At 61.6% G+C, this 25052-nt stretch overlaps 7 protein-coding genes across 11 annotated transcripts; 4 read left to right on the forward strand and 3 right to left on the reverse strand.

Annotated features, from left to right (window-relative positions):
* Positions 1 to 236: 236 nt before the first annotated feature.
* CTSA (cathepsin A) lies at positions 237 to 13202 on the reverse strand. 2 transcript variants are annotated; one of them, XM_053958653.1, is made up of 15 exons: positions 13014 to 13202; positions 4032 to 4192; positions 3848 to 3959; positions 3679 to 3729; positions 3319 to 3405; positions 3070 to 3225; positions 2675 to 2766; positions 2292 to 2376; positions 2097 to 2188; positions 1813 to 1891; positions 1524 to 1672; positions 1377 to 1452; positions 1181 to 1270; positions 958 to 1059; positions 237 to 815 (listed from the first exon to the last, which is right to left on the reverse strand). In XM_053958653.1, the coding sequence occupies exons 1-15, from the start codon at positions 13185 to 13187 to the stop codon at positions 732 to 734; spliced, it is 1590 nt and encodes a 529-aa protein (XP_053814628.1). In that variant the 5' UTR covers positions 13188 to 13202; the 3' UTR covers positions 237 to 731. The 2 variants fall into 2 exon arrangements, with proteins under 2 accessions (XP_053814628.1, XP_053814629.1); XM_053958654.1 differs by lacking the exon at positions 13014 to 13202 and adding an exon at positions 4386 to 4470.
* Positions 4708 to 7341, forward strand: NEURL2 (neuralized E3 ubiquitin protein ligase 2). The gene is made up of 2 exons (XM_053958660.1): positions 4708 to 5637; positions 7000 to 7341. The coding sequence occupies exons 1-2, from the start codon at positions 4962 to 4964 to the stop codon at positions 7113 to 7115; spliced, it is 792 nt and encodes a 263-aa protein (XP_053814635.1). The 5' UTR covers positions 4708 to 4961; the 3' UTR covers positions 7116 to 7341.
* Positions 12610 to 15602, forward strand: ACOT8 (acyl-CoA thioesterase 8). Its single transcript, XM_053958659.1, has 7 exons — positions 12610 to 12699; positions 13261 to 13547; positions 13630 to 13766; positions 13990 to 14215; positions 14457 to 14614; positions 14941 to 15132; positions 15231 to 15602. Exons 2-7 carry the CDS (start codon positions 13330 to 13332, stop codon positions 15347 to 15349), a joined length of 1050 nt encoding a protein of 349 aa, XP_053814634.1. The 5' UTR covers positions 12610 to 12699; positions 13261 to 13329; the 3' UTR covers positions 15350 to 15602.
* A 366-nt stretch (positions 15603 to 15968) lies between these two features.
* On the reverse strand, positions 15969 to 18018 carry SNX21 (sorting nexin family member 21). 3 transcript variants are annotated; one of them, XM_053958656.1, is made up of 4 exons: positions 17645 to 18018; positions 17359 to 17513; positions 17214 to 17224; positions 15969 to 17057 (listed from the first exon to the last, which is right to left on the reverse strand). In XM_053958656.1, exons 1-4 carry the CDS (start codon positions 17920 to 17922, stop codon positions 16386 to 16388), a joined length of 1116 nt encoding a protein of 371 aa, XP_053814631.1. In that variant the 5' UTR covers positions 17923 to 18018; the 3' UTR covers positions 15969 to 16385. The 3 variants fall into 3 exon arrangements, with proteins under 3 accessions (XP_053814631.1, XP_053814632.1, XP_053814633.1); XM_053958657.1 differs by lacking the exon at positions 17214 to 17224 and having other exon boundaries at positions 17649 to 18018; XM_053958658.1 differs by lacking the exon at positions 17214 to 17224 and having other exon boundaries at positions 17366 to 17513.
* On the forward strand, positions 17992 to 21657 carry TNNC2 (troponin C2, fast skeletal type). 2 transcript variants are annotated; one of them, XM_053958662.1, is made up of 6 exons: positions 17992 to 18322; positions 20628 to 20679; positions 20776 to 20919; positions 21006 to 21120; positions 21197 to 21333; positions 21412 to 21657. In XM_053958662.1, exons 1-6 carry the CDS (start codon positions 18098 to 18100, stop codon positions 21441 to 21443), a joined length of 705 nt encoding a protein of 234 aa, XP_053814637.1. In that variant the 5' UTR covers positions 17992 to 18097; the 3' UTR covers positions 21444 to 21657. The 2 variants fall into 2 exon arrangements, with proteins under 2 accessions (XP_053814637.1, XP_053814638.1); XM_053958663.1 differs by lacking the exon at positions 17992 to 18322 and adding an exon at positions 19463 to 19887.
* A 576-nt stretch (positions 21658 to 22233) lies between these two features.
* LOC128796642 (regulator of G-protein signaling 9-binding protein-like) lies at positions 22234 to 23242 on the forward strand. Its single transcript, XM_053958521.1, has 2 exons — positions 22234 to 22484; positions 22594 to 23242. The coding sequence occupies exons 1-2, from the start codon at positions 22292 to 22294 to the stop codon at positions 23025 to 23027; spliced, it is 627 nt and encodes a 208-aa protein (XP_053814496.1). The 5' UTR covers positions 22234 to 22291; the 3' UTR covers positions 23028 to 23242.
* Positions 23243 to 23301: 59 nt separating this feature from the next.
* Positions 23302 to 25051, reverse strand: UBE2C (ubiquitin conjugating enzyme E2 C). The gene is made up of 6 exons (XM_053958522.1): positions 24538 to 25051; positions 24433 to 24460; positions 24199 to 24285; positions 23819 to 24023; positions 23633 to 23692; positions 23302 to 23493 (listed from the first exon to the last, which is right to left on the reverse strand). The coding sequence occupies exons 1-6, from the start codon at positions 24636 to 24638 to the stop codon at positions 23435 to 23437; spliced, it is 540 nt and encodes a 179-aa protein (XP_053814497.1). The 5' UTR covers positions 24639 to 25051; the 3' UTR covers positions 23302 to 23434.
* Between the last annotated feature and the right edge of the window lies 1 nt (position 25052).

Raw genomic sequence — 25052 nt, forward strand, 5'->3', positions numbered from 1 at the left:
GCTTAGGTCCTTGGGAGCAGAAGCAGCTTAGTGCAGTGCTGGAGAGCTCAGAGTGACCGTGCTGCCGCTGCTTAGGTGGGTCACTCGTTTCACTCAATGCAGGGACCCCTGCAGAAAAGGCACAAATCACAGAGCCCAGGCTCCCTGGCAAAGGGCGTTGGCACTCACTGGTGCTCCTCAGAGAACGGAGGAAAGCAAAGCAGGGGCTGGCACAAAGGTGCGAGGAGGAGCAGAACCACCTTGGTCAGAGTTTATTGTGAGTTCCTGAAGCACTGCGTGCCCTGGCAGTGGGATTGTTGTGATAGTGGTGGTAAGTCTCCCTCAGTGGGAGCAGAGGTGGTGGGAGCCAAGGTAGAGGTGAGCAGGACCCAGCCGCCCTGCACTGCTGCCTCTCACAGCCTGCTCAGGCCATGTGCGTGTGGGGCCGAAGGGAAGTGCTGGGGATTGCTCCCTGCCTGGGAGGGAAGCAGCTGCTGGCTCAGACAGGGAGAAGGCAAGACAGGAAGCCACAAGGGAGGAGGTGGCTGCAGCAGGTGCACAATGCCTCTCCCACAATGACAGAGTCCCCCAGCCCATGCCCCTCACTCTGTCCAGCCATGGGGAAGGCTGCAGGCATGACAGGTCTGTGGTGTAGCCGAGCAGCAGCGAGGATGGGCTGTGTAAGGTGCCGGTGGTGAGGGCAGGTGGGGTGGTGAGAGCAGCTGGAGCGCCGGATGCTACCTCTGCAGCTCTTAGTAAGGCTGGTTCTTAATGAAGCGGCAGAACATGGTGAAGGCAGCAAGCGGCCGGTCTGTGGGCACCATGTGGCCAGCTCCCTGTAGGAAAGGGACAGTGGTTGGCAGTGCGGCTGGGGTGCTGCCACAGCCCAGCCAACACCGCCCAACCCTAACTGCAGCCTTGGTATCCAGCACACCCACCCACAGCCCCATCCCTGGCCCCCAGAGCCCTCAGCCCTACCTTGACAGTGAGGAAAGCGATGTTGGTGAATTCCTTCACAAAGCCACCGATCTGGTTCTCACCGTTTTCAGTGTAGAGCCAGGGCCGGCGAGCCACCTGCACCTGGGAGTAGCAGCAGTGCCTTCAGCACCTGCAGCTGGCCCTGCCCATGCTCCTGCCACAGCCAGCTACAGCACATAGCCTGGAGCCAGTGACTGGCCTGGCCTGGGCCCTGCCCATTTACCTTCTGGCACAGGGAATCCACAAACCACTCATCCCCGAGAAAGTTGCAAGCCATGTCGACGTCCCCATTGTATACCAGGATCCGGTATTTCTGTGTAGCAGACAGAGAGTGAGCTGTTGGCAAGGCAGCAGCCCCAGCCTGTAGAAGGCTGAGCTGGCAGAGACACTCCCAGGGTCAGTGGCTCCCCTGCACACACCGTGGCTCCAAGCAGCTTAAGGTACTGCTCATTCATCTGCATGTAGAGGCGCTTGTAGCTGCGGTTCACATCAAAGCTGTGGAGGAAGCATTGTCAGCATGTCTGCTCCTTCTCAGAGCATTCCCTCCCTGCCCACAGCTTGCTCACCTGCACACCTGCCACTCTGGGGCCTCGGGGGAGATGTGCAGAGCCTTCCGCACCTCGGGGGAGTTCAGATACATGCTAGGGGCTGTGGAGTTGGTGCAGGGTGGGTCCATCCGGACCTTCTTTCGTGCTACTGGCATCCGGAACAGGTTCTGGGAGAGTCGGGAGAGTCACTGTCACAGCAGCACCTGCCCCATGGAGCGCAGGTGCTTTCTGCCCCTCCTGCCCACATTAGCAGAACTGGCCAAAGAGAGGTTGCTCACAGCCCAGCAGCGTGGGCACCTCAGCTCACCTGCCGCCAGGAGAATCTCAGTGGCATCCGGATGAAAGAGTTGCCCAGGTCATGTGTGATGAGATAATCACCCTCATATCTGTAGCCAGAATGAGTATGAGGACAGACTGAAAACCCTGGAGAACAAGGGCTAAGGGCTCTCCTGGGGGGAGTCCTCAGCAGCAGCCACACACCATCCATGTGTCCCAGAGGGGCCCCCTGCCCAGCCCACCATGTCCCTCTGTGCCAGTGCAAACAAAGCAAGATGGTGCCTATAGAACTATTTTCCCTGGGGCCACTCTCACCTCATGCTCCCTGGGACACCTCCATCGCATGGGGCATAGAGGTTGTAGATATTGAGGCCAGACTCCTCTACAATCTGAATCATTTCCCCCATCTGCAAGGAATCACAAGGGTTTGGGACTCAGCAGGACCCTTGTGGACCAGTGGGCCCAGGCACGTGCTGCTCGGCACAGGTATAGGGGCTCCAGCTCCCTCACCTTGAGTGTACAGTTCAGGTTGGAGTTGTCATGGAAGTTGCACTTCCCCTGGGAGCAGCAAAAGGCCTGCAGGTCTTTCCACAGCCTGCAGGCAGAGACCAGGACCACTTGGACCAGGTGGCAACACTGACATGACAGCTGCCCTGCAGCTCTCTGCCCAGTGGCCACAAGGCACACAGCTTGGCCCCGTGCCCTCTTTACCCCACAAACAAATGTACCCATAGGAGCTGCCCTGGGACAAGGAGCCACAGCCCAGATGCTGATCCAGGGCAGGCTATGTGTGCCCTTGTCTCAACACCACCGACCCAGACAGCCCCAGCCTTAGCTGTGCACCCATCCTGCTTGCACAGGGATGGCACATCCAGCATTCCCTCTGCTCTTACTCGGTCCCCAGCAGCCCGTGGTAATAGGCAAAGTAAACCAGGGAGTTGTCATTGATCTCATAAGATGAGAGGCCATTTCCCACAGCGATTCCCTGCGAGGCAAGAAGAAAACAACCCTGTTGTGTTCCAGCTCCCCGCGGGGCAGTCACAGCACAGCAGCCGCAGGCAGGAAGCAGATGTGGAACTGTTTACTCTGCGGAGGGAACAGGGAGGGTTGGGGGTGCCTGAGGACACTCCCCTGGCAGCAGGGACAGACACGTCCACCAGCAGCTGCTGCCAGAATCCCAGGAAGAGATGAAAGGCTGCAGGGCCAGGCGTGCCCTACGTCCCGGCTGGTCCCACCCCGGCTGTCCCAAGCCCTCTGCTCCTCAGCTGGGCAGAGCCAAGCTGCCCACCTTCAGGTTGAGGCTGGGGTCCTGCATCACCCACTCTGCCAGTGTGGGAATGTAGATGCCTCCATAGCTCTCCCCTGTGAGGAAGAGATCGTTCTTGGAGTACTCGGGAAAGAGCCGGAGGAAGTCCTTCAGTGCCAGGTAGTTGTTGTGAGCAACCTGCAGGGACAAGGTGGCATGGTCAGGTGGTGAGGCTGCACCCCATGGCCAGGAGTGGGCAGGCAGGGGAGCAGGGCTCTCCCAGTCACTCGCCTCCGTGTCATTTGTGCCATACTTCTTGTCATCCGAGTAGGAGAAGCCGACACCAGCGGGAGACTCCAGGTAGAGAATGTTGGCAATCTGCAAGGACAGCAGAGAAGCCAGCAATCAGGGGAGACCCTGTGGCTCAGTGGGGCCCAGGACTGCTAGCCCCACCCATGGCAGCACCCACAGGAGTGTGGCCCGCCCCAGGGCTGCACTGGGGTGGCCACATTCCTGTGCTGCTCAACAGCAGACTCAAGAGGAGGGTGTGTTGGGTGGGAGGGGAGCAGCAGTCAGCTCCATGGAGAGAGCAGGAGGAACTAGCTCACGGCCACCCCATCTCAAAGCCACAAAGGGATGCAGTGGCTGTACCTTGTTCCATGCGTACTCATTGTACTTCAGTGTGACCCCATCGGGCTGGATCTGAGGAAGAAGGTGGTGACTGATGGGCAAAGCAGGGCAGGACACAGCGGGATGGCTCGTGCCACGCAGCCGGTCATCCCCTGAGCCCTTGAGCCACGGGATAGCAGTGACTACTAACCAGGAAGGGGCCATGCTCCTTGAGAAAGCCCTCCATGGAGCTGCAGCCAGGGCCCCCGTTCAGCCACAGCACCAGGGGGCTGCTCTGGGGATTGCTCTGGGCCTCCACGAACCTGTGGACGTGTAGCTGTGAGTGCCCAGTGCCAGCCGATGCCCCCCCCATCGCTAGGCGCAGTCTCACGTACCAGTAGTGCAGGTACTTGCCCGGCCCGGCGCAGAGGTAGCCCGAGAAGTGGCGGAAGGAGGGCTGCTTTGACAGCCCGGGCAGGTAGGTCACCTCATGGTCCGGGGGGGCGGCCCGGCCCAACCCCAGCAGTAGCAGCGACGACAGCAACACTGGCCCCATCTGCGGTGGGCGGAAGGGACGGTCAGGGCGCTGTCGGCCAGGAACGGCCGCCGCAGCGCCCCGCGAGCGCCCCGGCCCGGCCCCGCACTCGGGGCTGATCCCCGGCCCGGCCCGGTCGGCTCCCCTGGCGCCGGTCCCGGTCCCTTCATCCCGTCCCCCGGTCCCGTCCCGGCGCCCCCCCAGTCCCGCTGACCGCGGCCGCTCCCGGCGCGGCGCTCGCAGGCGGCGGTCACGGCGGGCACATGACACGCGCCCATATGACCTGCGGCGCGCACGTGAGCGGGGCGGGGCCCGGCAGCGGCCAATCAGCGCCCTGGGGGCGGCCGGCCCCGCCCCGCCCCCGCCCCGGCCCTGCCCGCGCACGTGGGAGCGGCCCCGGACCGGGACCGGGACCGGGACAGCGCGGGGGGGGGGGGCACCGACGGAGCCCCCGCACCCGAACGGGGGCAGCCGGCGGGGGGTGCGGTGGGGCACCACCGGGCACCACAGGCTATAGCTGGTACCACTGGGCACCACCGGGCACTGCCAGCTGCTGCTGGACAGCATGGGCACAGCCAGGCACCCCGGCCCAGGTGGCAGCGCTGGACAGTCCAGTGTGGAATGTTGTGGGTCTGGTTTGGGCCCGGTTGTGCCCAGCAGCCACAGGGCCCCCCCAGTCTCCCCCATGGCACTAGGACCCCCCTTGAGCCCTCTGGTTGTCCCTCCCAGCCGGGCTGTCACCACCTCACAGCAGCTGTGACAGAGATAGTTAAAAATAGCTCCGGCAGCAATGGCTGCCCGGTGCCGGCTTGCTGCACGCTTCCACCACATCCACGGCGTCAACATCCGCCTGGATGCCTCACACACGCAAGCCACACGGGTGGAGAGCTTCGCCAACGGGCTCTGCTTCAGCCAGGAGCCTCTGGCACCCGGACAGATCTTCCTGGTGGAGATTGAGGAGAAGGAGCTGGGCTGGTGCGGGCACTTGCGTGTGGGACTGACAGCGCATGATCCCCAGAGCCTGGAGGTAGTGCCTGAGTACTCGCTGCCGGACCTGGTCAACCTGGGGGACACCTGGGTGTTTGCCATCACCCGGAACCACAACCGTGTGGTGGTGGAGGGGGAGGAGGTGCAGGCGCGGGGGCGCCCCTGGGAGCCCTTCCTGCTGATCGAGCGGGTGCGGATCCCCCGTGACACGCTGGTGGGGCGCAGCCGGCCCGGCCGCTACAGCCACATCTTGGATGACCTTTACAAGATGAATGTGCTGCCCGCGACCGCCCGGCGCAGCCGCATCGGGGTGCTGTACGCCCCGCAGCCCGACGGCACCGCCGACATGCACATCGTCATCAACGGCGAGGACATGGGGCCGAGCGCCAGGGGCCTGCCCACCACCCGCCCGCTCTACGCCGTCATTGACGTCTTTGCCTCCACCAAGAGTGTCCGGGTGATCCCGGTGGATTATGGCTGTAGGTACCTGTGCCCTTCCCTGCGGCACGTGCTGCGTGGGCCAGGAGTGGGGGAGCTCTGGTGGGGTCATGCCATAGTCGCCAACAGAGGGAAGGTTGGCGTGTGCCACTGGGCAGAGGGACATGGGGTAAGAGGGCACAAGAAAGCCTCTGGTTCTTGTGGAGCACAGGCAAGACCCACAGTACCGCTGCTGGGCAGAGTCTGATGAAAGCTCTGCCATGGGCGCTGTGCTGGGGCCAGGGGAGAGACCCCCAGCAGCAGCAGCAGCAGTCAGGCAGACCCCCCTGCCACCCTTCCCGAGCAGAGTGATAGGTTGAGTGTTTGGGGCTGTCCCACAGCTGTGAGGCCTCACTGTGCCCGGCCTTGCCTACAGCACGTGGCAGCCAGAGCCAACTAAGATCCTGCCCTGGCATCAAAACATCCACCTACATCCACCACGGCTCAGCACACTGCGCCCACGCACCTGCCGCGTGCCCCAGACACGGTGTTCCCTGGGCATTATCCCGTGATGCCATCGGAGCCTGGGCATTATCCCGTGTCCCTTGGCTTGCTGGGAGGGACCAGGCTAATAAGTGCTAATTAGCACCACACTTGAAAAATGAGGAGATGGATCAGGTGAGACAGAGGCAGAAGAAGAGCCAGAGCCAGAGTACTGCCTGCCACCAGCACTGGGAGCTACTGCTTCTCATGCTGGTGTTAAGAGCAGCTGCTTCTGTGCCAAGGCTAGAACCTGGTATTCTCCCTGGTGTAACAGCTGAGGAGTAGTGGCTGCAGTACCCATGCTGCTGGGCCACCCATGGCTCTGGGAAGTCGTATCACAGAAGCAGGAACCAGGCGGATTCTGTGCAGGTGCCCAAGGGGATGGTTCTCGTGGTGGTCTGCCCCAAAGGTATGGTGGGCGCTGTCTCTGCAGGCAACGCAGCCCCAGCCTGCAGACACTCACCCAGCAGCCTGGTGCTGGGGCCACTGCAGGCAGACCAAGGGAGTGGGATGGAAAAAAAGCACAGCATGGGTATGTGAGATCCTGGAGAGCTGCTTTGACAGCCACCAGAGAAAGAAATGCAAACCAGGCACGGTCACACACAGCTTGGGCACATAACTGTTTCTCAACCTTTCTCCTAATAACGGGAAGAGCTTTGCTGCCCGGGGCCCTTGAGCTTCCAGCCCTGCTGGAGCAGCCTGGCACCACCCCCCGCACAGCCAGTTTAAACCCAGGGCAGGACGATGCCACAGAACAAACTCACCCACTACTGCCTTTAACCCACAGTGCCTCCGAGAAGCTCTGCCAGCTCCTCCACCCCGCTGTGCTCAGCCTCACTGCCGACTTGCCCAGCTCAGGTACACTCTCTGTTCTCTTGCAGTTCCTTCCCTGCAGACGCTGTGCCGGCTGGTTATCCAGAAACACATCGTGCACCGCCTGGCCATCGATGGCCTGCACTTGCCCCCGCTACTCAAGAGCTTCTGCCAACATGAGTGAGGTACCGAGGGTGCTGCTGGGCTGCCCCTCACATCAGCAGCCCCCCAGTGATGGCTGCCCGGCAGGCTCCGTGCCCCTCCCTGCCCACTCACCCCAGCATGTGCTGCTGAAGGGCTGACATGAAAGAAGAGCAAAGTGGGGTTGGGATTTTCCCCACACTGGTGGTGTGGCATGCCCAGAGCATGAGTAGAGGGATTGATGTGGGTCAGAGAGAGCAATAAAATGCTTCCAGACAAGACTCTGTCAAAGGAGGCTTGGGGGGCTGGGACGCCCCTGTGCTTCAGCAACCCCTTGTGGGAGCAGTTCCTTCACCAGTGAGGAAGGGAGCACAGGCCAGAGCCCTGTGGGGTTCAGGACGTGTCCCCGTCCCTGGAATAACACTGGGACTGTCTGGGTGGATCAGAGTGGGTGGAGCGTGGGAGGGCACAGCACTCACGTGGAGGTAAATTACAGCCGGACGCTCATCCCGGCCGGGCAGTTTCACTCTTGGGAAAGATGTTTACCCAGAGAACGATGAGTTATTTCCTGTGTGTTCAGCTTGGAGGGGGACGAGTCAGATCCTGGAGCACTCAGACAGCAGTGCTGGCAGCAGCCCTTGCTTGGGCACGTGTCTGTGGCCACAGAGCCAGTCACAGTGACCTGGTGTGGGGCACAGCCATCCTGACTTGGACCTCCATGCCCTCGGCTCTGTGCCTTCAGCCAGACCCTTCAACTCCTGGCAGGTGGGGATGGCAGCTGGCATCCTGCAGTGCCTATGCCAGGCTGGAGGGGAGGCAGGGTGGCAGCTGTGCAGAGGAACAGGCTGGAGGGGAGAGGTCTCCTAAAATCAGAGGGGTTCCCATGGAGCCAGAAAGATAGCGAAGAGGCTGGCAAAGCACAACCAAAGGGGAAACGAGCAGCTCTAAGCTTACAAAAAGGTGTTTTAAAGAAACACGATGCTATATTTAGTCGGAGATTCGATAGTATCTGATCATGTTACAAAACTCGTGCTCAAAGGAAATCCCCAGCCCACAACCAGAGCCAGCTCGATCAACACCAAAGTGTTAATGAAGGAACTGCTAAATGGGCAAAACATGGACAGTGACCAAACTACAGCAATGGAGCGAGGTCTCTGACATTCCCTGCTATGTCCCAACAACAGGCTGGGAGCTGCTGGGGCTGGAGCTCATCTGGCAGTGATGGGCTGGGGAACTCACCCACTCCAGAGCAGCGCCCACAGACGAGGGCGTTTACTCTCCAGGCTGTTTTCCCTCCCCCACCCTTGCACGAAGCCTTTGCTCCCCACCTCCCTGCAGTGTTATCTGCCCGGCAGTGACCCGCGCACACGAGGGCGGGTTCCTCTTTCTTGAGGAATTGAGAGCAGCTGCTGCAACCAAACAACACCCCTGCTCTATAATGGGCTGCAGGACAGTGGGATTGCAGGATTCAGGAGCTGCCACCTCCTGCCACCTGAGGCACCACGGTGAGACAGGATGACTGAGGAGCACTGCCCAAAGCCCTGCCCGATTCCCCATGCCCTGTTCCCTGGGCAGGGAGGGGTGGCTGCAGCTGGCACAGGGACAGACTCAGCTCCCAAATAACACAAGGGTGATTTATTGGCTTTGTTGCACAACATCTCACAGCTGGATGCTGCAAGGACCTGCGGGTGCTGGCCACAGATGAAATAGTTTTGTCATGTGTTATTGTACCTAGATCCTTACAAATCTATGGGCCCTTATGGGATTAATTTGAGAAACCACAAACAATTGGCTGATGTCATCACAAAGACTCTTGATGATTTTTGAGCAGTTTTAGGAATCTGGAGAGGTCCCACATAACTGGAATCTGGGGAATGATGTCCTGATTTCAAAGGGCAGGAAGGAGAATCCTGGAAACTACAGGCCTGTCAGTCTCACTTCAGTGCCCAGTAAAATCATGGAAAAGATCATTCTTTTTCAGGCAGGTACTGAAAAACACCTAGAGGAGAACACAGTCACTGGTCACAGCTAGCATGGCTTCATGAGGGGAAAGTCCTGCTTGTTGAACATGATTTCCTTCTACAACAGGGTAACCCACCTAACTGACCACGGAAAGCCAGTAGCTGTAATATTTTTGGGCTTCAGGGAAGCTTTTGATACTGTCTGTCCCAGTATTCTTTTGGACAAAGTGTCCAGCTTGCAGCTGACAAGCTGACAACCCTGTTACACAATGGGTGAGCAAGTGGCTCACAGGCTGGGCACAAAGAAAGAGGTATAGTGAATAGGGTGACATCAGGCTGGTGTCCAGCCACTAGAGGGGTTCTGTAGGGCTCCTTCCTTGGCCCAATTCTCTTCAACATCTTCATTAACAACTTGGACTTAGGACTTGAAGAAATACTAAATAATATACTAATGTTTAGTGCTAACAACACTAAATTGGGAGGAGCTGCCAACTCCATTGAGGGCAGAGAGGCCCTGCTGAGAGACCTCGACAAATTGGAGAGATGGGTAATCACCAAAAGTATGAAGTTTAACAAGAGCAAGTGACAGATTCTGCACCTTGTACAGGGCAACCCTGGTGGTATATACAGACAGGGGAACAAGAAGCTGAAGACCAGCACTGTGGAAAGGGACCTGGGGGTCCTGGTTGATGGCAAGTTGGATATGATCAGCAGTGCCCTGTCAGCCAGGAGGGCCAATCCTGTCCTGGGGGCATCAGATACAGCAATGCCAACAAGGGAGGGGATTGTCCTGCCCTGCTCTGCACTGGTGCAGCCTCACCTCAAATCCTGGGGGCAGTTTTGGCACAACAATATAAAAAAGACATTGAGCTATTAGAGACCATTCAAAAGACACCATAGGGATGGTGATGGGACTGGAAGCAAGATTTTTGAGAAACAGTAGAGGTAACTTGGTCTGTTCAGCCTGGAGAAGAGGAAACTGAGGGAAGACCTCATTGTGGTCTTCAGCATCCTCATGAGAGAAAGCAGAGGGGCAGGTACTGATCTCTTCACTGTCATGACCAGTGACATAACTCGAGGAAATGGTATAAAGCTGAGTCAGGAGAGATTGAGGCAGGATATCAGAAAAAGGTTTCTCATCTAAAGGCTGGTTGAGCACTGGAACAGGCAGTGGGCAATGGGCAGTGGTCATGGCATCAAGACTGTCTGAGTTCAGGAAGTGTCTGGACAATGCTCTCAGGCACATGGTGGGATTTTTGTGGTGTCCTGCACAGGACTGGGAGTTAGACACCATCCCAATGGGTCCCTTCCAACTCAGCAGATTCTAGGATACCAGCACCTCCCACATTGCACCATTCAGAGCTGGCTCCTGGCCACAGCTGTTAGCCAGGTCAGTGACTGTTACCCTTCCTGCAGGATCAGGAGCTCACAATCCAGTTCCTCTGCTGCCCCATGCAAGAAGTGACGCTCACTCAGAAGATCAAGGATCCAAACTGCCCCTTCCACGCCAAGGAAATGACAGGCTGAGGGGAATGAAGGTGCAAGACAGGACACAGTGGAAGCACCCAGCTCAGCTCCCACTCAGTGCTGGAGCTTCACCTCAGTGTAGGGCCTGACCCAGCTGTCAGCCAGCTCCAGAGTCCTGTGCTCCAAGTCCTCACAACTGTGGCAGGCAGCTGGCTCATCTCTGCTGTGAGGAAGGACACCACCAGGGCTTTATCCAAAGACTTGTTCCAGGAGCTCTTTAGGACCTCCAAGAGGCTGTCTCACCCAGCCTGATGGGCATCACATCCCCCTTCCCATGGTCTACTGAGCATTTCCCTCTGCAAGAGCTTCCTCTTTGAATTCAGCAGAGCCAAGATGTGCCAGCAGGGCAGCTGGAAGGCCAGGCTGAAGTGGCAAGTGTAGCTACTTGGGCCTTCCTGGAAGATGCCCACCCTGTGGGCATCCTCCTGGATCTGTACACTGAGCCTGTCCTACCTGGTGCAAATCAGCTGCCTGGACTTCCGAACCACTGCCTTGGGCACACTGGCAGCAGCCTCTCACTCAGGCACAGCCTGGCAGCAGCCTCTGTGCAAATGCCACTCAAAGACTGCCTGATGCTGTCTTCAGTCCTTTGGGTAATCTAATCTTCACTGTCATTCTCTGAGGTTTCTGTGGCCTCCAGTTTTGCCACAGGATACAGGATCTAACAGGAACTGAGCTTCCTGGCTCACTTTGGAGAAGAGCATGAGGTATTTCAGGCTGACACTGAAGGGCCTCAGGGAGCTGGTAGACACTGGAGAACAATCACACAACTCTCAACAGCCACAAGAGAGGCTTCTGCTGAGCTGCTGCCACAGTGGGGGAAGCCTGGCCAGAGCTCTGGGATGTGTTACCCTGGCACACCAGAGGAGGAAGAGGCACATCTGAAATAGGCAGACTTTGGGGAGCTGCCTGAGCAGCACAATGATCAGGATGGGGAGCAGAGAGTGTCATGGCATCAGGAGGGATCTTAGAAACACACTCTTTGTAATGCTGGGCCAAGGTGGTGATGCAGCTCTCCAGAGAAAGCCCAGCACTGAAAATTTCACTTAGCCCATGGATGACAATCTCCAGCTCCATGAAGAAGTCTCTGCCCATCGCCGAGCAGCCAGTAAGGTGGAGCTGAGGCAGCAAATCCGGCGTGATGAGGTCTCTCAGGACGCTGAGCAGCTCCTGCCGGTGGCTCTCAGTGCCTGCACCCACGGCTTTCCTGGCGGCGATCAGGGCCAGCCACTCGGTGCGGTGCTGCGGGCACAGCTGCCGCAGCCGCTTGCAAGAGGGGGAACACGGAGAGCTGCACCGCGGCAGCTGAGCTGCTTGGGCTGTCCGTGCGGGCCCGCTCCGGGCTGCCGCTACCGGCGGGGACACCGCGGCGCGTCCCGGTCCCTGCCGCGCTCCGCCGCCGCCTCCCCCGCCCGAGCCAATCGCGGCGCGGTGCGGCCTCACGCGGCGCTCGGCACCGCCCGCCGCGGCGGCACCGGAGCGCTCGGGCGCCGCCCGCAGCGGCCGCTGCGCGTCGCACCGGGCCGGGGACGCCGGGAGCGCCCCTCGCTGTGGCCGCTACCCAGAGCGGCGTGCGGGCACCGGCTCCTGCCTGGCTGCCTCCCCCTCCTCCAGCTGCTCCCCATCGCTCTGCAGCAGCTCGAGGCTCAGCGACTGGGCTCTCCCTCGTGTCTCTCTTCACAACAAGTGCACCGCTCTCCACCCTCACTCCTTGCTCTCCACAAGGAAGGCGTAGAGGACTTGTCCTCCCTTGCCTGGCGCCCAGTGTAGGAGAAGACTCTCAGCAACTGCTTGAAGAAGCACTTCATCACTTTGGTGTGGAAGCTGATACCCATGTGTTTGTATTTTTATCCCTAAACCACACGGTCCTGCAGCTCTGGAGCAGCAGGCTAGAACATGACAAGAAAAGCTTCAGGGAAGGAGGTTAAACTGTATTGTAAGAAGGCAAGTTATATTTTAAAAGGGCGAAGGGAGCAGTTGCATAACTAGTGAGCGACCTTGTAGCCTTTGCGCACACAAGCAGATCCACCAGCTAAGATGGAAAGCAAACAGTGTCACTGCAGCCGCCTGGAGAAGTGAAGGCCATGGAATGAAGTGCTCCCTGAGGGAAACCTGGTATCACCTTTCCACTGCAGTGAGGTAAGGACAGCTGAAGAATGCTGCAGATGCTGAAGCTTGAAGTCTTGAGCTGGAAAAGACAGGAGCTATACAGCGAACACAACAAGTGTGTGGCACAGCTGGCGACGCCCGTGTACCGGGGCATCGCTCTACCGGGATCAGCCCGGTTAGCAAAGCCAGGTACGGGACAGGGCCTGTGCCCCGGGGCAGCGCTGGGCTGGGCCCAAGCGGCGGCTCCATGGGGCCTGGCGGTGCTACACCGGGGGACCCCGGGCGCACGGCCCTACCACAGGGGCTGCTGCGAGCTCCAGACGGACGCGGCGGGCGGGCCTTACCTGATTTCCTGGCGGACAGCGGTGCCATGCTGCCGGTTGTGGCTGCGCACCGGGACGCAGCTCCGCAGCCCGTAGAGGCAGCCCTTGTAGGCGAGAATGCGGGCGCATGGCGAGCGGTGGACGCGGCGGGACGCCCGGACCCCTCCGCTCAGCCGCCCAAGCCCGCCCCGCCATCCCCGTTAAACCAGCCGGGCACCGCCCGCACCATGATCTTGACCAATCAGCGCCGTCTTCTCCCGATTGACAGGAGGCGAACCAACCAGCTCAGAGCATCCTGACAAGACGAGGGTGACTGACAGCTCTACGGTCCAATCACATGGCAGTATTTGCCCCGCGGGTGGGCGGTGCTTCCTGGTCCGCCGTGCTGCTCGGGTCGCGGTGCCGGTCCCGGTTCGCGGAGGTGATGGGGGCCCCAGGCGACGCCGGCGGGGCTGGAGCGGAGCCGGGATCCGGGCCGCCGCCGTCCGGGGACCTGCGCAGCGTGCTGATCACCAGCGTGCTGAACCTGGAGCGGCTGGAGGTCGACCTCTTCAGGTGCGGGTGGAGGCCGGGGCAGCGGGACGGGGTCGCCTCCTCCTCCGCCGCCACCCTCACCGTCGCCGCCTTCTCCCCGCAGGGGCCAGCACCACTGGGTGCCCGCCACGCAGCACCTCTTCGGCGGGCAGATCGTGGGGCAGGCGCTGGTGGCGGCAGCCCGTGCCGTGAGCCGCGACGAGCAGGTGCACTCGCTTCACTGCTACTTCGTGCGGACAGGTGCGCCCGGGGAACCGGGGAAGCGGGCGGCGGCGACGGGGTGCAGGGGTTCGGGAGGGGCCCGGCAGGGCTTGGGACGTTGGGGAAGTTGGCAGGAGTGAGGAGGCGCCGTCATCCCGGTCCCAAAAAAACAGGCTCTGCCGGGCCCGGCCCCTGCAGGGCGGGTTTCGGCTGTGCGTGGTGCGCCGTGGCCCAGCGGCAGAACGTCCCTTTCCTGTCCCAGGGGACCCCAAGGTGCCGGTGCTGTACGAGGTGGAGCGGACCCGTACAGGGAAGAGTTTCTCTGTTCGCTCTGTAAAGGCCATCCAGCATGGAAAGCCGATCTTCACGTGCCAGGCCTCCTTCCAGCTCTCCCAGGGAAGCCCAGTGCAGCACCAGTTCACCATGCCGACCGTGCCACCCCCCGAGGAGCTGCTGACACAGGAGGAGCTCATCCAGAAGTTTCTGCAGTGAGTGGGGTGGAAGGGATATGCCCCTTGCTGCCTGGGGCATAGGGAGGTGTAGGAGAGGACTATCTGAGAAATTCTCAAATATGCCTGGGAGGGGAAGAGAAGAGCAGGACACAACAGAAGCTGTGCAACTCTTGTCTTTCTGTCTGCCCCTGGGTCCCTGGGCTGGAGCAGCTGTCAGTAGGATGTGTTCCAACCCACCTGTCTGGCATTAACCTCGCTTCTCTGTGCTGGGCTGCAGGAATCCTAATGTGGCTGAGGGATACAGGAAGCGTCTCACCAAGATCCAAGCTCAAGATGTGCCGATTGACATTAAACCTGTGAACCCACCAGATATATTCAGCTCAGAGCCACAGGAGCCGAAGCAGCTCTTTTGGGTGCGAGCACGAGGCTACATAGGTGGGTCCTGCTAGGTCCAGTGCCTCCCAATCCAAGGGCTTAAGCACCAGCTCACACTGTGGAGCACTCTTGCAACAGAGTGGGCTGGGAGGGCTGTGATTAGGGGGCTGCCTGTGCCCTAGCCTGGACACTGCAAGGCTGTAATACAGGTGTGGGTGCAGAGATGATGCCATGAGCCATGCTGGGGCATGGCATGGCAAAGAGAATAAGTCTGGAAGAATCTCAGCTGTGCTTGGCAGCTCCAGGGGAGCGGAGCCCCTGGGGCTCTTCACTCCAGACGTGTCCCACGGGCCCCTGCGGGACGGGCAGCACTGGTTGCTCTGCAGGGGAGACAGACATGAAGGTGCACTGCTGCGTGGCCGCCTACATCTCTGACTACGCCTTCCTGGGCACGGCCCTGCTCCCGCACCGGCAGTACCGCATCAAGTTCATGGTGTCCCTTGACCATTCCATGTGGTTCCATGCGCCCTTCAGAGCTGACCACTGGATGCTGTACGAGTGTGAGAGCCCCTGGGCTGGTAAGTCCTTAGTGCATTTTTGGGAGACCTTCACGGCCAAGGCCAGCCCTGCCTGTCCTGGGGACAGTGGGCTGCAGTCTGACAGTCTCTCTCTGCAGGTGGGTGCCGGGGCTTGGTGCAGGGACGGCTGTGGCGCAGGGATGGAGTCCTGGCTGTCACCTGTGCTCAGGAAGGTGTCATCAGGGTGGAACAGACACCAAACCAGAGCAAGCTCTAGCTAAGGAGACCCTATAGACTGGGGCTCAAGCATGCCGAGAGAGGGACCCTGAGATCAAGACAGGACCTGGACAGGAACAGGAAGGAGACCAGGTGGGACCAAGCACTGCAGGAAGTCCCAGTGCCAGAGGTGTCTGGGACAGACTGTGACCAACAGAGCATTGCTGCAACCAGCTGCTAGCTGCACAGCATGTAAGCGCACGCTGCCATCAGCTCTCCTTCACCCACCTTAAAATAAAGCCGTTGGGTGAAGAGCTGGACTCTGTCCCTGGAGTTTGTCCCCTTGGACCTGTGACTGGGCTTGCAAGAGGGCAGGCAGTGCCAGGAGCACAGTGGATCAGCTCTGCCCCCATGCCAGGCTGGGTCACAGGAGGGGAAGGTGCTACTTTGGCACACGTTGTTTCCTCTTCTCACTTCTGCACTGCTTGTAGTGCCCTGGCTCCTCAGTTGCTGCTTCTGCTTGTCCTTGGGCTCCTCCCCAGGACTGGGCTTGGGCTTGGGCCCAGCTGGGAGCTGGGAGAAGGGGGTGAGGCAGCTCCCACCTCTGTGTGGAGGCTTGAGGCCTCCCACTGATGACACCCTGGGGTAGTAAGGATAAACAGACACAGCAGGCGCCTTGCTCTTCTTCCTGCCAAGACTTTATTTAATAAAGTCTTTTCTATTGTGTAAGTTTGATGGGAAGTTCCCGGCAAGAGCCCTGGACCCTGCCAGAAGCTTTCCCGTTCCCTTGCAAGGTGCCAGTATGTCCCAGCTAAAGTGTCAGCCACTCCAGGATCCCCTGCAGAGGGGGAGCAGCTTCTGACAGCACCAGTGTGGGTGGTGGACCCCCTTGAGTCCTCAGCCCCACAAAACAGACTAACCACAGAGAAAGTGCATTCAGGAGGCAGCTCCAGGCATGGGCTGTGCTGCCGTGGGACTGCAGTGCTGCTCCCCTGCCCCATTGCCACCCGTGGCATTTCCCTTGCTGTTCCCAGCTGCCACAGGCGTGTGAGCTCCCTCACAGCGCTTGCCCTCCCACCCACGTGAGCACAGGTGGCTCATTCCAGAGGTTCCTTGATCAGGCATTCCTTCAGGGAAGGCTGCTGCTGCAGGGGCAGCCCAGCTTCCCTCAGGTCCTGCAGCCAGGCCTCCGAGCGCCGCTTGTCCTTGCCCACCTTCCAGGCCAGGTGGACGTGGGCCTGCAGGAAGGGTCCCAGCAGTGGGTGGCTGCCCTGGGCCTCCAGCAGCTGCAGCGCCTGCTCGCAGCAGCCATGGGCCTCACTGAGCTGGTCCAGCTCCTGGTGGCAGACAGCCAGCCCGGCCAGTGTCAGCAGGAAGCGGCCGGAGCTGCAGACCCCCAGCCGGTCCTGCAGCCGGTAGGCATTGGCCCAGGTGGCCAGAGCCTCGCGGTACATGCCAGTGCAGGTCAGGCGCTGTGCGGCCTGCAGGTCCGGCAGGAAGAAGAACTCGAGGAATTCAGGGGAGCGGCGGATCTCATCGATGGAGTGCAGATGGGACAGGAACTGTTCGAAGGCTCGGCTCCGCTTGGCAATGGTCTCAGCGGTGAAATTCCGGCGCAGTCTCTTCCTGGGGAAGGCAACGCTGGCCATGTCGCAGCTGAAGCGGCAGCGCAGGCGGCGGTTCAGCTGCTCAAAGTCCGAGTAGCGCCGGGCGATGGTGGCAGGGGCCTTGTCAAACTGGCCAGAGCGGATCAGGTAGATGGTGTAGAGCTGCGGGGGAGGCGGGTGTCAGGCAGTGCTGTGGGCACGTTGCTCTCGGCACAAGCACAGCGGGGTGTGCGGCCACAAAGGGGCTGGGGGGGGTTGCCCAAACAAAAGGGAGTGGACTGGGCTGCTGCAGCCGCAGCATCCATCAGCAATAGTTACCTGAGGCTCATCTGAGCCGCCAGCACCATCCGAGCAGCACGGGGAAAGAGAAAAAAATAAGCACCAGCCCCGTGGGATCCCTGCCCCGGGGAGAGCAGGACTCGTACCCACCCTGTGCCCGCCCAGCCGCGCCGGGCTCACTCACCACGTACTTGGAAGAGCGCTCGCTGACCACGCTGGCGCTGGTGACCTCGAAGAGCAGCCGCTGCGGTGCCAGGCTGCCCCGCGACCTCCGCCACAGCTCCTGCAGCTGCCGGGTCAGCAGGCTGCCGCCGGGACGCTCCGCCGTAGAGACCCACTCTGTGCCGGGAGAGGGGTGTCAGTGCCTCCCGTGGGGACAGGGCTCTGACATCTGCCGGGCTGCCGGACGCCACCGTCGCATAAGTGTCCCTGGAGTCACCCTAGTCCCCCCCAGCTCACCGCCCCAGCACCTGCCTCCGTCCTCCGTGCCTGCTGCCGCCCCCGGCGCCTGCGGCGGCTCCTCCAGCTCCTCGCTAGCTCCGTCCCCCTCCTCCTCTCCCTCCTCGTCCTCGTGGCTGGTGAAGCTCAGGGTGCCGCTGAGGCGCGTCGACAGCCCCTCGGTGTCGTCCTCCAGCTCCGAGCTCTCCGGGCAGTCCTCGGCCTCGCCGCCGCCGCCGCCCGCCGGCTCCTCCCGGCCGCCCTCGCCCGCCAGCGCGTGCCGCAGCCGGTGCAGGATGCGGGCGGCCATCGCTGCCGGGGGGTCCGGGCCGGCACCGCGACACGGCGGGGCCGGGGGCTGCCCACCGCGGCACGGCCCCCCGCGGGGACAGCCCGGCCCCGGGACACCCTCCCGGTGCTGCCCCCGCCCCGGGCCGTTCGCGCTGCCCCGGGCCGGGCCGAGCCGAGCCGGGTGGTGCCGAGCGATGGCCGCTCCGCCACGGCTCGTCCCGGGATCCTCCCTGCGCGGCTCCGCCTCCGCCGGGAACCCGGATCGGGGCGGCGGAGCCGGCACCGCCCGGCACGGCCGGGATCGGGGTCAGCGCTTGCGGCACCGTCCGGCACCATCGGGATCGGCTCTCCCGGCACTGCCCGGCACGGCCGAGAGCGGGATCGGTCCCTGCAGCACCGCCCGGGACTCTCGGATCAGGGTCAGGGCTCAGCCTGGCTCTGCCGCAGCTCCTGCCTAAGAACCGACCCCGCCCTTCTCCGTCTCGGCTCCTCTGTCCCCTGTCCGCGATGTCCTGGTCGGGCCGAGCCCCGGATATCTGCCCTGGGGCCACAGGAGCCCCACACTCCAGTGCTCGGCGCTGTGGTGTCCCAGGGTCCTGATACCCCAATACCCTGGCACCGCTGTATCCTTACACGCAGGTTCACCAACACCCTTGTATCCTGCTACCCCAGACTCAGGCTCCTGATCCCACTGGGATGTCCCCTGGGCCACCTTGGCACCCTGCCACCCTGGCCTCAGTCAGCCTCACCATGCGCCCCATGGCCAGGCTGCACCTCTGGCACTTGCCTGGCCTTTTTTAGAGCCTGCCCACTCACTCCTCACTGCTTCCTTGGGAATGTCTATAAATATCAAGGAACCAGCCCAGCTGCTGCCATCGCTCTGTCCATCGCTTGCTCACTGTGCCCTGTTCCAGCACCCGGCACCCCACCCGGGCTCAGATGGGACCCCTGAGCTTCCCTGAGCAGGGTGGGATGCACTAGGGGCTGGACTTGTTCCCAGTTCCTACCTGGTGAATGGGGGTCCTAGCAAAACCAGGAGCCAGGAAAGCCCTGGGCATCCCTGGCACTGGGACCTTATGGGACAGAGAGCTGTCACCCTGACCCCACTGCAGCCCTGAGACTCCGAGCCCCACATGGGCCACTTGGCCAGTGCGTCCCCAGAGCCACCAGCCCCAGCCAGTCCTGGCAGCAGTGGCTGGCACGGGCTGTGAGTGTGAGGACTGAGCCTTCGAGGAGGCACCGGGCATAATTCCCACTCCTCAGAAGCACGAAAAGATGGAGCTATTTCCGGAAACAGGTGCCAACAACACTGGGGACCCCAAACCATGGGGCTCATGCTCCAAATCTCTCCAGGGACTTCATGCCCCAGGCCCCACTGGGGACCCCTTCCTTATCTGGGGTGGGGGGCTGCAGCACTGCTCTGCCTGGGCCTCCTGGAGCAGAAAATGGGGGTGCAGAGGAGGACGCTGTGCTGGGGAAAAGAAGCTTGGTATTGGGAGCTTGGCCAGGAAGGGCTGCATATTCAGAGGCCAGTGGGTGATAGTCCATGCCCCTTGAGCAGGGGGGACCCTGTCCCCCTTACCCGGGTGATGCTGACGCCTCCAGGGCTATTTTTAACCCCCTCATTGCTGAGTTGCCTTGGATGGGGTTTTGGGGGTGGGCAGAGCTGCGCTTCTGCCACAGTTTTGATCTCCCTCCTGAAGGGCTTGAATTTCCATCCCAGCCTCATCCCCACGTTAATCCCAGCCCTTGGCCAATAAAGCTTTGGCTAAATTAGGTAAAGGCACCAGTTGCCAGTGAGAGGGGCTGGATGCTGCTAGAGCGCTGATAGGCTGAGGGGGCCAGGGGGCAGTAGCTGGAGGCACATCCCACAGAGGAGACACTACAAATTGGGGTGCCAGGGGCACCGCGAAGCTTCTGGGAGTTCCTGCTGCAGGAGCTGGTGATTCTCTGGGGGTGGGAAGCACCATAAATTCCCAAGATGGTAAGCGTTCCTGTGTGCTGTGTGCCATGTGCTGTGTGCCAGGACAAGACCTGACTGGGCAGGAGGCACCAGGGGGGTCTGGGCTGTGGATGTGCCTCTGCAGAAGGCAGCGGGGATATGGTCCCCAGTGCTGGGCTGACCATGGCAGCGAGGACAGGGAAGTGTTGGGGTGGTGCAGGGTCCCCACAGGACAGATCTGAGGGTGAGTGTGTGGCTGCTGACGGGGTGCAGGTGCCTGGGGACACCATCTCAGCCCTGTTCGGAGCTCAGGGCTGCACAGAGGCAGGGGTAGCAGGGGGTGGCTGAAAGCCGAGTGCTGGGTCATGCGACACAGTGTTGCTGCTGGCTCCATGGCCGGCCTGCGCCTCCAGGAGAAACTCGATCGGGGTTGACAGGTGCCATGGCTGTAGCCCCAACGATCCCTACAAGGGGAGCTGAGGAGATCCCAAAAATAGCACTGCATGCCCAGGATGCCAAGGCTGTACACAGGGACCAGGACTCCAGCACAATGGAGCCCCCCAGATAATGGGAGACTTGGGCAGGCAGCTCCCTGCAGCCCTCCATGTTCATGGACCAGCAAGGCATCAGAACTGTAGGGATTGCTGGTGTCTGTGACTCATGCCAGCACAGGATCATCCTGCAGCAGGGCAGAGGCTCTTTCCACAGCCAAGCACTGTTGGGCCACACTGTATGAGGGGTCTCTGGCCTGATATGGGTGACCCCTCTCCCTTGCCTTGCAGACGGACCAGCAGGCAGAAGCCCGTGCCTTCCTCAGCGAGGAGATGATTGCGGGTGAGTGTAGGGATGATAGGGACAGGGGCTAGACATGGCCATGTGCAGGGCCTGGCTCTGCCCCACTGCTCAGAGACCTGACCTGTCTCTCCACAGAGTTCAAAGCCGCCTTTGACATGTTTGATGCTGATGGCGGTGGAGACATCAGCACCAAGGAGCTGGGGACGGTGATGAGAATGCTGGGCCAGAACCCCACCAAAGAGGAGTTGGATGCCATCATTGAGGAGGTGGATGAGGACGGTGAGCAGCCCTTGGTGGCTGGTGGCAGCGGTGGGTACTGGACCCTGGGCAGGCAGCCTGACCCACACTTGACTTCCTCCCCACAGGCAGCGGCACCATCGACTTTGAGGAGTTCCTGGTCATGATGGTGCGCCAGATGAAAGAGGACGCCAAAGGCAAGTCTGAGGAGGAGTTGGCCAACTGCTTCCGCATCTTTGACCGGTGAGTGTGGGGGCAAAGTGGCCCATCCTGGCTGTGGGGGCAAGCAAGGTCTCATCCCTCCCTCACCCTCCTGCAGGAATGCGGATGGGTTCATTGACATTGAGGAGCTGGGTGAGATCCTGAGAGCCACCGGGGAGCCTGTCACTGATGAGGACATAGAGGACATGATGAAGGACTCAGACAAGAACAATGACGGTCGCATCGACTTTGATGGTGAGCAATGGCCCCAGACAAGCACCCATGTTGTGCATCCAGGCAGGGCCATGGGCTGAGGCTGCTGCTCTCTTGCAGAGTTCCTGAAGATGATGGAAGGTGTGCAGTAAGGGACCAGACATTCCTCAGGCCAGCTGCTGCACCCAGCCCTGCTCCCCTGCTGTCCAGGGAGCAGCAGCTCCACAGCATCTGGCCCTCAGCACTGGCTGGGACCTCACTCCGTGCCGGGGTCCTGGTCTCATCTCACCACCGGCGGCTGAGCTTTTCCTCCCATCTGTCACCTGTGGCTTTGATTCGAGCCTCAATTAAAGAGGAAAGGCTTGAGCTGCTGGTGCAGGATTTCACTGAGGGTGCATGGGGAGGGGGCTGTGGCAGTGTGCCCCTGCTCTGCTCCCCAGGGAGGGAACGTGGGCAGGCTCACGCCACAGGGCAATGCTGCAGGGGCAGCCCAGAGTTGTGGTTCCCACGGCCTTTTGGGCAGGCGCCAATGCTGAGCTCAGAGTTTCCGTGCAGAGCGGCTCGTTCACACGCCAGAGGGTGGCCCTGGCCCCGAGGGGCCTGCTCCAGGGCAGGGCTGTGGGACCACAGGGGTTCTAGAGAGCCACCACACTGGGACCCACATCTCCCACCCAGAGGACCTGGCTATAAGGTGGAAGGGCAGGAGCAGCCCCCTCCCTACAGGGGAAAGGTGACAATTGTCTCTGTGTCCCTCTGCGAAGAAGGCTGTGCTAGCCTGCTGGCAATCACAGCTCCCTGGGGACCAGCTGGGGTGGAGCACAGCACGGGGGATGAGGCGGGGTACAGTCCCCAGCCAGGGTGGGTGGGACCACCGAACCAAGCGCAGCTCGGAGCTGCTGACATACCCGCAGCACAGCGCTGTGGCACAGAGCGGCCGAGCCCCCCTGGAGAGCCAGCGGCCACCGTGGGCATCCTGACCCGGCCGTTTCCACGGGGCGTAATGGCACCAGGCAGGAGGGATGCGTGCCGTGGGCGGGGGGCAGTGGGAACATGCGCCACAGCCCAGGTTGCCCTCTGCAAGGCCACGGCCGGACACCGGCAGCTGGTGCTGCAGCTCGGGGGGAGCGGTGACAGCCCTCGGCTGCGTGAGGAGCGACGCAGGAGGAGCGCAGAGGCCCGTGAGCTCAGCATGGGTAAGGAGGGAACTGCTGCACCGGGCAGCAGCCACAGGGAACCTCTGCACCCACACAGGGGCCAAGGAGGGGCTCCAGGGCCGCCCCAGCTCCCACGCCTATCCCACAGGGCTGCGGCGGATGCTGCTAGCGGGGCTGCGGCAGGGACCGGCGAGCCCTGTGGAGAGGCAGGAGCTGGAGCGGCTGTGGGTGCTCTTCCTCTCTGCCCTGGAGCTTTTCCTGCAGGACCTGTACAGAGCCCAGCACCTCTGCCAGCTCTTCTCCATGCAAGGGGGTGGTGTTGCCCCGCTGCGCACTGGGCTGGGGGGCTGGGGGCTGCCCAGCCGGCGAGGAGGGGGTCCCACGCAGCCCCCGACTGCCCAGTGCTTGGAGGAGGAGATCGAGCAGGTGAGGGCCACACTGGCAGAGATGGAGAGCGGAGCCAACATTCCACCATGGACAGTGGAAGCCACAGAGACCACACAGCCAGCAGAGACAAGCGGCACCACAGAGAGAGCGCCCTGGGGAGGCCCCTGTGCTGGGCACTGCTGTGGGGTGCTGTGAGCTGGGGGGGCAGGAGATAGCAGCAGAGGTGACACCCCTGTCACAGAGCAGGGGGCAGAAGTACCCCTACAGTCCTCAACCCCTGCCTTTGCAGGTGATGGTGGGGGCTGCTCCCACCCTGTAGATGGAATTGAATCACTCCAGGCCCCCAAATATTGAAAAAGCTTCCATTACCCCACAGGGATCAGTATCCTTTCCACCCTTCCTGCCCACACTTGCAGAGGGGCCCTTTGGGCACTCAGCGTGTGCTAGAGCTGCCACAGAATCCCCTGCAGAAGTTATAAACCTGCATTTATTTATACATTAACTGTGGCTCGGACTGCGACATTAATTTAAAAACAGCCTATGATACAGAATGCGGGGGATGGCCGGGAGGGAAGGGGTGTGTTGAGGGGTGGTGGTGACGGTCAGGTCTCCTGGCTCTTGGTCTGCTTGTTGTACGTCTCCCGCACGTACTTCTTGTAGGCTGAGGAGAGAGGGGGAACATGACACCAAGAGTCCTGAGGCAGTGGCCAGGGTAGCTGTGGGGCCAGACAGGCACTGGGAGCTGTGCTGCTGCCCATCCACTGGGGAAGGGGCAGGAGGGTTCTGCTTCAGGCACTCACCGACTTGGTTCTTCCAGAGCTCGGCGGCATGTGTGTTCAGAGGGCTCTCGATGTTTGGCTCTGGAAACAGTGGCTGGGTTAGCTGGTGACCTGGACACCCTTGAGCCCTGACCTGGGTTGGACAGCCCCACCACCACCACCCTCTCTTCCTCCAGCACCCCACAGCAGTTTGTCCACGAGACCCACCTGCCAGCAGGCTCTGTATGGAGAGCAGGATGGTGCGGACATCATACAGCGCTGACCACTTTTCCTTGAGGATGTCGAGGCAGATGTTGCCCTGGGTGTCGACGTTGGGGTGGTAGCAGGGGGTCAGGAACCGCACGGTGGGTGCTGTGTAGGGATACCCGCTGGGGAACTCCAGCGACAGCTTGAACCGCAGCTCCTCGTAGGCCTGGGGGTGGGAGTCGAGGGGGACAGGAGTCAGGGGGGGCCGTAGCCCCAGAGATGTGGGAAAACCTCGGGGAAAAAGAGGTACAAGGGCAATGGAGGGCTAGGACCACCCTCAGCTGAAGGAAGGAAGGTGGGGCAGGGTCAGGGCCACCCCAGACCGGGATCTCGCCTCTCACCGTCCCGGCGGCGCCGTCAATGGTCCCGATCCACTTGAAGAGGTTGTCGGACTCGGGGAAGGCAGAAATGCCTTTGTCACCGGACATCTGCGGGGGCAGCGCGTCAGGGCGGCCCGGGATACCCCGAGACACCCCCCCACAACCCTGTTCAGCCCCAGCTGCCTTTGGGATCCCCAAACCCCGGCTTGAGCCCAGGATCCACAATCCCCGACTCGCCCCTGGAGCCCTACTCACCATCAACGCCATCAGTTCTTGCTGCAGCCTGCGGAGAAAGCGCACGTTACCGGCCGGCTCACCGGGGCAGCCCCCGCCCTCAGCCCCGGCCCCGGTTCCGCTCACCTCTTCCCCACCGCGCCGCGGGCCGCCGTGGCCCCGGTCTCAGCCGCTTTGTGGGCGGCTGCGCTGGACACGGCGGCGGGGTCGGCGTTCTGTGAGGCCATAGCGGCTCCCGGGGCACGGACCAGCACACGGGCACCGGCCGCCACTGCCGGCGGGTCACGGGCTGGACGCGGCTCCCGCTCCCTGGCGGCGCCGCACCGGGCTCCGCTGGCTCTTTCCCTCCCTCCCGCAGTCCCGCTCGGGGCAGGACTCGGGCCCCTCTGCGGCTCTGCCGGTGCCGAGCGGCGGTCAGGGCTCCCCTAGCGGGGCTTCCCACTGCCGAACGGCGGTGCTTGGGGCTCTCCCGTGCGGCGGCGGCCCGATCCCAACCCCGTTCCAGACGTTCTCCGACTCAGGAGCGGCTGGGTCCCAACCCGTCTCCGGTGCAGGAACGCTCGGGCGCAGCCCCAATCCCGGACTCTCTCCGGTACGCTCGCCCCGCGCGGCCCCGCCTGCTCCCGCGCCCCGTTTGAATA

Source organism: Vidua chalybeata, chromosome 17 (genome assembly GCF_026979565.1).
Source record: "Vidua chalybeata isolate OUT-0048 chromosome 17, bVidCha1 merged haplotype, whole genome shotgun sequence".
Taxonomy (NCBI): Eukaryota; Metazoa; Chordata; class Aves; order Passeriformes; family Viduidae; genus Vidua; species Vidua chalybeata.